The sequence below is a fragment of the Watersipora subatra genome, chromosome 1, assembly GCF_963576615.1.
Source record: "Watersipora subatra chromosome 1, tzWatSuba1.1, whole genome shotgun sequence".
Classification (NCBI taxonomy): domain Eukaryota; kingdom Metazoa; phylum Bryozoa; class Gymnolaemata; order Cheilostomatida; family Watersiporidae; genus Watersipora; species Watersipora subatra.
Window position 1 is genome coordinate 10,561,506 of NC_088708.1, and position 10,837 is coordinate 10,572,342.

Sequence of the window (10,837 nt, forward strand, 5' to 3'; positions counted from 1 at the left end):
ATTTACGCTTACGCGTAAATCAACTTTAGATGTCGAGTGCGGTTATTCATCTCCATAAAGTTATTCAAAACGTCTCAGTCTTAGCACAAGAACGATGTTTCAGATCCGACCCGCTCTCATACTATAGATGACGAGCGATAAATTCGTAGCAGGGCGATACAAAATTTTAGGGCCCATCGACAACCTGAAGCCTTGGTGTGAAACTACTAATATTAGATATAATGGATAATTTTACAGAAAATGTCTCCAAACATTTCGGCCTGCCTTGGGCAGGTTTAATTGAGCATTGTCGAAAAGCCATTAAAGATAAACCTCCAGGTATATTTTTTCTAGTAGTCATCTCCTGAAAAATGTTGCATGTGAACTAAAGCACACAAATGTCATTATATAGGTATGCTGTTACAAATAAACAAAGTGGGTTTAATTTGGGAATATCCATGCATACCGCAATAACATCAACGTTATTATTTTTAATGTCAAGCTGATAGTGTAAATCAAAATAAAAAGCATTATTATATACTGACACATTTTGTTTATGCAGGCTTTTTTTTACATAGCCTTGCCAAAATTTTATTTTGTTCTTTACTGCATGTGAGTCGTCAAAACGCTTCTCTTGTCATCGTCATAGGTTTATTGTGATTTTTTTCAGAAATAGCTATTTAATAAAATAAACTTATAAACATTAGTAAGATAGGTTTCATAACATTCGAGTCATAATGCGACATAGTAGTTGTTAACCAATAATGTGCCCGATTATTAAAGCCTAAACTGTTAAGCTCCATTTAAATTTTATGAACATTTTGATAAATTTGTTAGTTTTATAAAACAACTTTTTTACCAGGAATCTTTGATTTTAGATCCGAAAATTTCATCTCAAAAGCTCTCTTCTTATGATGTCACTTCTCGTTTGCATCAGGAAGGTATGTGTTTGATGTGAACCAATATGAGTTTTTGGCTGTCTTTGATATTTCTATTATCAGACAGCATGTGTTTTTAGTTTTATTATTGTGCTGTTTCGTTGTTATAGATGCGTCCACATTTGGACTACGGCCAGCATTGGATGAATGCCTTTTAACATTATGTGATCAATGTGGAGCTGTCATAAAACCCCAAGCACTCTACTCTCATATCGGTAACGTAGTTTACTTTTGCATATAGCCATAAAATTTTGATGTCATAAAAGTAGACATGGAAAACGAGCAATCTAATGCTTGTTTTTCATGTCTATTTATTGAAAGATATATCCAGCTTCATATCAAATGATGTATGAATTTCGTTTATTGAAATATTATGTCCTGAGGCAGTTTGGTATATATGAATTGTGATTTGCTTAATTCAATGCACAAAAGTCTGTACTAATATCTCATTTTTTTATTTATTCTTATATTATTTTTACGCAAATTTTGTGTGTGTAGAAAAAAGGCATAAGGAGGCCAGTGGAGACTCATCAGTTCAACATTTGCTCACCGAAAAACCAATAGTCAAAGGACTGTCTTCAAAAGCCAAAAATAAAAATTCTCCTAGAAACTCACCGAAGTTGACAGCAAACTGTGAGACAAATTTACTAGATAAATACAAACTACCCAAACCACCAGTAAATAGGATCGGTGGCAGGTTTGCTCCTGGGTCATTAGAGCAAAGCAACAGTGCATTAGCTAAGCAGTTACGGGGTGGAGCCCAGCCGGTAGTTGCTCTTGATGACGTTAGCCTCAGCAAATCGCTAGCAAGCTCATCCAGCATTGTCGGGCGAAGTGAATCTCTCAATGATTTAACGTTAACTCCTAAGATTGCGCATATTACTAACTCAGTTGCTGATCAACCTCATACAACTACTAGCAGTAAACAGTTACCTTCAAAGAGGTCTTTAGATTCTATTCTCAATGCATATCCTAAATCAGAATCACCAAAGAAAGTGAAAATTGAAGACACAAGTGTCTGTAACAATGAACAAACACCTTCCGTCATTGCTCAAACTCCTGCCATATTGACTCCATCTCCTCAAGATTCCACGCCGGTAGAGGATTATTCTCCAAAACCATTGTTTAGCATAAGTGAATCTGAGACTTCTCTCATTAACGTGCACAAGCAGCCTAAAAGTCCTCCAAAGCTGCATCAGATTACCACCTTTGACAAAAGCATTCCATGTAAAGGTAATGTCTTTATCTATCAGACTCTCTATTTCACTTTTAAAGTTCATTCTTGTTAGGTGCATACATTTTATCAAGATTATTGTTTCATCATCGCTATTTTTATTTATTATAGTTTAGTAGGCCATTGCATTATTAAACAATAGGGTGAATCTTGTCTTTATTGGGCAAACCCAAACTACCCAATTGTTGTGTAAAAAATATCCTTGGGTTCACTGACTGCGCTAGAAAAAATCGAGATCAAATCATCTGGAATGTTTTGCACAACTGCCACTGTTGTCACTGCCATGTTTTTTTTAACATTGCAATCTTTAGTTTTTTTTATGTTACTCCATTTGGCTAATGTTATGAATCAAAAGGGTTGGAAATATGATAGTGGACTTGTCAATTACTAGCCAGTAAAGCATAAGTTGCAAATTGTTTTAGACCGTGAGTACGATCCAAACCGCCATTGCGGTTGTTGGTTGGACGAGTGGGGCAAGCATTGCACAAGATCATTAACCTGCAAGGTTAGTCTTGCTATCAGTCGTGCTAGGTCAGTCACTCTCAACGGAGGTCAACAGAGGGGAACAGAGATCAACATCGCTTTCCTCTCAGGCTCTCTTCTCTGACTCTCCATGCAAACTACTGTTTTAAAAGATGTTATAACTGATACCAGACTGGTTTCTATCACATACTCATTGGTTCTCACAATGTTTTTGTATTACGAGTCACAATTCTCTGCCTTACATATCTCAACACCACCCAGATTGCTTCATTCCTGCTGCAAATGTTCACCGTCACAGCTGTTGTTCATTTTAGTCCCATGCCTTGTCACTTAGAAGGAAAGTGCCAGGCCGCTCAAAGCCATTTGATACTCTACTCCTTGAACACCGAGAAGCCAAAGAAGCCTTGCAACTCAGTAAGGTCAAGGTTAACCGGAAAAAACCTATTTCGTCTTCCATTATCTCGAATACCAAAGTTCAAAAGTAAGTTCAAAATATGAAAGTTTAAAAGCAAGTTCAGTTTTCATAAATATAGCAGAACCATCATTTAATCGTCTCCTCTCTCATGCTGAGAGTTTTCTCGTATTGTTTATCTAGACCTCGATCTGCACCCGTGGCAGCACCGCTGTTTGGAGAGTCCGATGTCGAGACATCAGATACTGTCCAGGCTTCGACAGATTGTCTTGGCTATTCTGTCATTCATCCCCGACCGCTAGCTGTGAGTCTACAAGTGGCTACAAGTACTAGTTGTACTCCATTGACATTCACTGAAATTCAATGATAATTGTTGTCTCTGGTTTGTTAGATTGAAGGTGGTTGGGTCCTTTTCATTTCTTGTGATATGAGCTGTAAATATGCTTTTTGGTGTTGTCAATTGTTTATTGGAGAGGAACCAAGTCTTTCTCAATGTGGTCAGGCCAATGTCAGCTGTTTTCCCAACTTAATGAATGACTGTTTTCGTAGCTTACTATTAGTACACTAGTACTATTAGTGTTACTTTGACATGAGCTGATACACATCCTACTCTTTTAGACCTACACCATTTTCTCCTCTATAATTATCTCAAGCCATCTCGATGCTAGTTAGAAATTAACCCCAGTTTTATATTTTCTAGGTGGCGTGTCATGGGGCGAGATTGTGTGGTTCTTCCTATGTAGCCAACAGACAGCTCAGCTCTCTGCGTAACATCCTCAAACAAGCTATTGAAAAACCAAGACAAACCAAGTATGTTTTACTTTCATATAATGTTCATTGCACTCTTCTTCATATTTTCCTCCATCATCTAGCTATCGTACAGAAATTTGTGGTGTTTTTTGCAGTTAGCTTATGGAATGTTACTGTTTTTCCTATCTACTTGTTCCTTGTAACCCACATGTTATTGCAGAAAACTTTGCTCAACTAAAAGTGTCAAGTCGGTCAATGGTGCTGCTATAAAAGGCAACCAATATATCCATAATTCATTGCCGGCCTCTAGTCAAACGCTGCTACACAACCAGTCCACTGCCAAGGTTAAAGGTTCTCTTGATAAAAAGAAGAAAGCTAAACGCAGCTCATCAGCTGATGTCGCCAAAACTATCCATCCTCCTTTCTCTCATCGAGTATGTTACGATTTATATTCTTACCATTTACTTTACATTTCGACCATATAAATCTACATCATCACTATTTATTTATGAAGCTAAGAAACAGAAGGATGACATAATTCTCGCTAACATGGCTTCAAGATTTTTCAGACGTGTGCTTGGGATAATATAAAGCTCGACTTAGCTATGAACTGATCGCTTTACAAATTTACGAATGCGCATGTTGTTGCAGGGATTTTGATATTACTATCTGCAATATCAAAACAAAATAAATCTAATAAAAAAGGGGTCGTGGAGAATTATAATATCTGTAGATAATATGACCAGTCGACATATTTCCCTCTTTGATTGCAAGAATGGTGTATCCTTATCATTCATTGCGGCTCGGTTGACTTTTCAGCTTGCATCTCCACCGAGCATACCTACATCACCCTCTCAATGTCTAGTCCGTGCCGATTCCGCAAATATAGTGAAGTCAGGCTCTGCTGGAGCAGGCCCTTCCACCATCAACCTTCTCACCAATGGAACCAGTACTCAGCTGATTCGTGCCAATGTTAGTAGCAATCTCCTTCTCAGAGAACTCTCTCTATGCTAACAAGTTGCTTCCTTTCTTTGTCATATGAATACTGAGCTGCAGCATACTTGCTGTTTATCTCACGTACGACCGAGCTCTGTACTTGTTGCTTGTTTTAATATACGATCAATGCTGTACAGGATGTTGGCTGTAGCTAACTAATCTCATATAATTTTAGTTGCTCAATGATGGAGGTGTCTGGTCAACTAACAGACAGAAAGGAACTGTGGCAGATAGTGCTAAGGCTAAACTGGTCAGTATTTTGGACTCCTATGACTTCCCCTGTCGTTTGATTAAGCAATAAAAAGCAATTCTGCTATTTCATCGCATCCCCTTGTTCTGACTATGTCTGTTTTGTATTTAATCTGGTAGTTTGAGAATTTTTTTTTCTCATTGGTGACTGGCTAAACGCGTCTCCTCTTATTGGTGACTGGCTAAACACGTCTCCTCTTATTGGTGACTGGCTAAACACGTCTCCTCTTATTGGTTACTGGCTAAATATGTCTCCTCTTATTGGTGACTGGCTAAACGCGTCTCCTCTTATTGGTGACTGGCTAAATACTCTCCTCTTATCCATCGTTTTCTTTTACATCAAGTCGTTTGCACATGCGCTCGTTCACGAAAAATCCGCCATATTTGTGGAAAACGATCGTTTTTCTTTTATTTAATGGTACTTTGTGGTGTTGTTTTGATACGATAATAAAAAAATTGCAAAGAAAAGCATCGTTTTCAACAATTCATTGCAAAAGCTTCGAGTTTTTAACGATAACATTGTCTATAAAGATGGCCGACAACAATAAAATGATGTCACGAAGAAATGAAGGATTAGTGACTGGCTAAATGCGTCTCCTCTTATTGGTGACTGGCTAAATGCGTCTCCTCTTATTGGTGACTGGCTAAATACGTCTCCTCTTATTGGTGACTGGCTAGATACATCTCCCTTATTTACTCCTGCTCGTTTGAGCTTGTGCTGGAGAGTTTACTACAAGAAAGATGCAAATGAAATATTACCTTATTCGCGTTCTCAACTGTCTTTATCTACTGTCTGGCCGATATCAGCTTCGCAGGTTGAACATATTGTATGTTGGAGCAAATATTTTCACAAGAAAGTGATCACCTGACGCACATAGATTATGTAAACTATAAATTCAGCATCTAGTCGGCATATCTTCCCTTTAAAGGCGTGGTCACACGAGCACCGAACCGACGTAGGTTCGGAGGCTGGTTCGGTTCGTGGCACATGTCACACGGCCACCGAAGTAACTTCGCTTCTTAGATACCATACGTATAGAGACAGGACACGGTTGGCCACGGTTTCATTAGTAGTTTTTATGTATTTGAGTTAAATATTTCTATTGCAAACAAAAAACTTTGAAGAACAATTATAAATTATAATTACACAGCAGATTTATCAGAAGATCGTTCAGCTGCTCAAAATAAATCACTCGATACAAAGATTTTGCCAACCCTTCCCATCAACATAATTTTTTTTTTTTTTATTAACCTATGAATGTTTTTCTATGCTGAGTACATAGCAAACAAAAACAGTCTTTATAATAGTACTGTGGTTTTACATAAATAAATCAGTCAAAGGATACTTCATCAGGACGAATATGACACATTACTTATATTCTACACGAAAGAAAATCACAACCATTCTCTTACATTTATGCAAAACTTAAGTGCAACATCTTACATTTATGCAACACAATCATAAGTCCGGGTGAACCTTGTCGTAAATTGCTTCATGTTGTTTATTTAATGAAATAAATGTATCGTCCCATTTCTTTTTTAACTTTACTCACACGTAAGGAGAAATGTGACGTGGGCTCGCTAGAATTCTAGAATTTTAACCAGCCAATAAGAGCAAGGTTTCGGCGCGAAATTTCGAGCAGGACCGAAAAGGTTCATTTCGGCCAGAAATGTTTTCGGCCGAACTTTTTACAGCTGAAAGCGACGTCGTTTTGCGTCATTTAGTTCAGTTCGGCGCTCGTGTGACCACCCTTTATGTCTATCCTTTGCTTACACGATACAGGGTGTTTAGTTATGTAACCTTGCAGAGAGTTGACTATTTCTAGATCGATTAGAATTTGCTTCTTGTTCATAAGTACTACAGTAAACGGAACTGGATTATTCTGTAAGACTTTTGCTGTAGTTGCGTTATGAGCTTATAAAAGCAATTTGTGGGAATTAAATGTTTACCCTGACCGGGGTTGGCTTGGTTTAAACTAGATCTGCACAACGATTATAAAAATTAATTGCGATTAATAACTGGTCTGAACCAGTTAATCTTAGAACTAATCTAGAAAATACCTGCATATTCAAAAACAAATAATAGGCTACAGCTACATATAAATTAATTATATTTGAGACAATTGTTAACAGGATTACATGTTATGTACATGTACAATGTACATAAGTTACAATGTAATTGTTATTAAGAATATGAAAAAAGTCTATTAAAGTCTATAATTAAGTCAGCCAAGAGTTGAGGCAGCACAGTTTATTTACATTATCCTAATAAAGATATACCCTCTTTCTACATACAATATTGCCAGCTTTAGAGAATAGCCACTCACAGGGGACAGTAGTAGTAGTTATTGTCTGCGACAGCTGGTGATGATTTCTGCGGTAGGATGAGAATTAGTTAAATTATATCTTAATGATGATGTGCTGTGGTGGTAAGCAAATTTTTTCTGGCATATATTGCACTTCGCATTCTTGTTTACGATTCCAACAACGTACAGAAATGTGCTACATAGTACGGAAGACATTTTTCTGCTTTCATGTTCCAATAAAGTGTCAATCTTATATTACTAATATTCTAAAGCCGAAATATGATTGTGATTTTTTTTGAAAGATAAAAATACATGTATAATTTACCTAAGAAAGTTTTTAAACATAAACAAAAAATAGACTGAAAGATATTAAATAATACTGAAATCGTTTTGTTGCTATTACTTAGAAACATGTTCGAACAGCTAGAAACATGGCCACTAACGGCTAGATCGGCGCAGTGCTTACGCATCGCATTGTATAAACAAGTTTTATGTTAGCGACTCACTTTGCGTTTTCATAGTTGGGTGCAAAATCATTGTGGTTGTATATAATTGGTAAGAAAGTGTTGTTTGTCATAAGAAATGATAGTAACCTGCTAAGTAAATGTTAAATATTGAACAATATAAAGGAACCACATGATCACCACCTCGGTTGTATTTTATATGAAGATTAATTGGCTCAACTCAGTTAATCGTGTATTTGTATTGATCGCGTTAATCGTTTAATTAACGCGATCATTGTGCAGCTCTAGTTTAAACCAATTGGATTAAACCAGCCGAAAAAAAACGATTTTTATGGTTTTTCATTATTTTTTGTGAAAAACAATATTCTAAGCTCTTAGTGGTTATCATGTGGTAGAAATGCAATTCTATGTGATTATCTGCTGTAGAAGTTCATTTAGCACATAGTAGTTAGATGGTGGTAGAGCTCAAGTTGCAACTACATGAAATCCTAGCCCAACAATGAATTAGTGAATTTCATTTTCAATTGCTTTATCAAGTGATATGACAATCCCTTTACTGATGAAATATGAAAACCATGTGAAATCATCGTCTTTAATAATGCGTGAAAACTTTCTCAAGTCTAGCTAGTGAGAGAGGATTGCTTATAATTAGAAATGAAAACAATAAAGTTCTTTTGGACAAAAGCTTTAGGTTTGTAAACTAATATTTCTTTTAGTTAGCAAAAGCCAAATTAGTTGGATTGTTAGAATTCAGTTTATCAGGTTTTTTGTGTTTCAAAAAATCAACTCTAGTGCTAGCATTGAGCTGCTATTCTCAAGATTTGGGTTTGTTCATTCAAAAGTCAGAAATAGACTGAGCACAGAGAAAGCTGGGAAACTTGTATTTATTTATCGTATGACCATTGCCTAAGTACATATTCAGTCACATAATGTATCTACTACTACCTTTACGAATTTACAAATTTGTTGCTTTGATTTCTGCAATTGTAGATCATAATGCTCTGCTCTTCTCTACTACACAAATAATCACTAGGATTTAAATTCCTACTTTTACATAGAGCTGTATGTAATATATTCACTTTATGTGATAAGATTTCTGCTCAGTATTTCTTCATTCATTTTTGATTAAAGGTTCATTCTGAAATTTCATTATGTTTTTTCTCTTTTTTTCTATAACAACTCCCACAGTACCATCTTTAACAGATGATTCCACATATGTATGTTCAATATTCAATCATGCAGCTATAGTAAGTGATGTTAATTAGACTTGAAATTGCAAAAAACCTTGGTAAAATTATATAAACCATAAAAACCGGTTTGAACCAAAAAAGCCTGGTTTATTCGGTTGTTTCATAAAAACCGTGGTTTTTTCTGACCCTGACACCTGCAAACGTGTACCATCTGTCTCTCCAGACATCTGCTAATATGTATCATCGATCTCTCTGGACACCTGCCAATTCTGTACAATCTGTCTGCCCAGACACCTGCTAACATATACCTTCTGTCGGCCCAGACACCTGCTAATATACACCTTCTGTCTGTCCAGACCCTTGCTAACATATGCCTTTTGTCTGTCGAGACACCTGCTAATATATACCTTCTGTCTGCCCAGACTCCTGCTAATATATACCTTCTGTCTGTCGAGACACCCGCTAATATATACCTTCTGTCTGTCGAGGCACTCGCTAATACATACCTTCTGTCTGCCCTCATACCTGCAAACGAGTTGAGCGATTGGCTGTACATTGGATTTTGGAGAATTCATGAGTATCATGATGATGATATGTGACATTTTTTATACATGTTAGTTTGATTAAAACTCTACTAATTTGGTTTTTTGCCCTTTTTTAGCAACTACTTTTTTATTTTGAATTCTTTTGTTTTTTAGGCAAGCCGGAATTCTATACATTTACCTGTCAATGCATCTAATGTCACCGCTCTGTCTAACAAGCACTTGACTTTACTTGATCGACTTCCGTACACTCTCTATCCTGCTTCTGGCACTACCAGTTCAAGCGTTCCTTCTAGACAACCGGTACGTTCGTTTTACCTACTAATCTACCTATGTACAACTGGTTATCACTTTCACCGTCTTTGTGTCAAGCAAACGCGTTTCTAATTTCTGTCTAACCATTTCCTGGGAGAGACTCATTAGTTTGGTGTTTAATTTAATGTTTAATAACATTAAATTAAACACCAAATTTAGCAAGGCATAGCAAATTCAGAAAGCTATATCATGCAACTGCATACCAACAGTTGCATGCTATACCTTACTAGTACGCAATATGTAAACAGTATGTACATTTATATGATCATATTTTTATTTTTGGCATCACGGCAGGAAAATTTTCTTTATTTTGTCAAGGATATTCTTTCAAGATCTGCCAATGGCATAGTCATGCAGACTTCTCCAGCTGAGAAAAAGACAGACAATCAGCAGGCAATGGTGCTGGAGATACTACCTAAATACACATCAACTCAAACTACTCACCTCAATACTAACAGCCTGCAGTGTGAGTATTGTATTCAAGTCTAGCGCCGCTTTTAACTGTCTCTGGTCAGATGGATACTAGGGACCGAAAGGTATTCCGAATATTATATTGGATTATTGTAGGCTCGCTAGGGCCAGCAGTAGAGAACTCACTTGCAAAACTCGAAACTCTTTGCATCTTTGTTGACCTCGGCAGTCACTATGTAAAGTTTGGTACATATTACTAGCTTTCTTTTCACTTGACAGATATAAAGTCGGACAGCAATCTCAGCCTAACTGAAGGCAACCGTATACAATCGCGTAATCCTAGTGAAAAGGTTGCACAGCAGTTTACCATTACTAACAGCAGCACCTTATCCTCTCTGAATTCCATTCGCGCTATGCAACAGAGGCAGCAAAGCAAAACCAGCAGCACCGTGACAATACCTTTGGGCTCACAGCCCTCTCTCGCCCAACAACCGGCTATACACCACAGCGGCTCAAACACAGCTACCGCTCATCACGGCTATGGCTAGCTGCCAGATCTTTTCATTTA

At 37.0% G+C, this 10,837-nt stretch overlaps 1 protein-coding gene across 1 annotated transcript; it reads left to right on the forward strand.

The window, feature by feature from the left end:
• Positions 1-205: 205 nt before the first annotated feature.
• LOC137385438 (ataxin-7-like protein 2) lies at positions 206-10,817 on the forward strand. The gene is made up of 14 exons (XM_068071888.1): positions 206-318; positions 858-920; positions 1,028-1,132; positions 1,416-2,150; positions 2,574-2,656; positions 2,949-3,115; positions 3,230-3,350; positions 3,747-3,856; positions 4,017-4,230; positions 4,616-4,768; positions 4,968-5,042; positions 9,700-9,846; positions 10,177-10,324; positions 10,549-10,817. Exons 1-14 carry the CDS (start codon positions 222-224, stop codon positions 10,815-10,817), a joined length of 2,487 nt encoding a protein of 828 aa, XP_067927989.1. The 5' UTR covers positions 206-221.
• The last annotated feature ends 20 nt before the right edge of the window (positions 10,818-10,837 follow it).

Bases quoted from the DNA above. Each gene is read 5' to 3' on its own strand.
- LOC137385438 (XM_068071888.1), top strand. From the start codon at position 222: ATGGATAATTTTACAGAAAATGTCTCCAAACATTTCGGCCTGCCTTGG. The intron at 921-1,027 runs GTATGTGTTTGA...TCGTTGTTATAG, and splicing joins TTCTCGTTTGCATCAGGAAG to ATGCGTCCACATTTGGACTA. The intron at 4,231-4,615 runs GTATGTTACGAT...TTGACTTTTCAG, and splicing joins ATCCTCCTTTCTCTCATCGA to CTTGCATCTCCACCGAGCAT.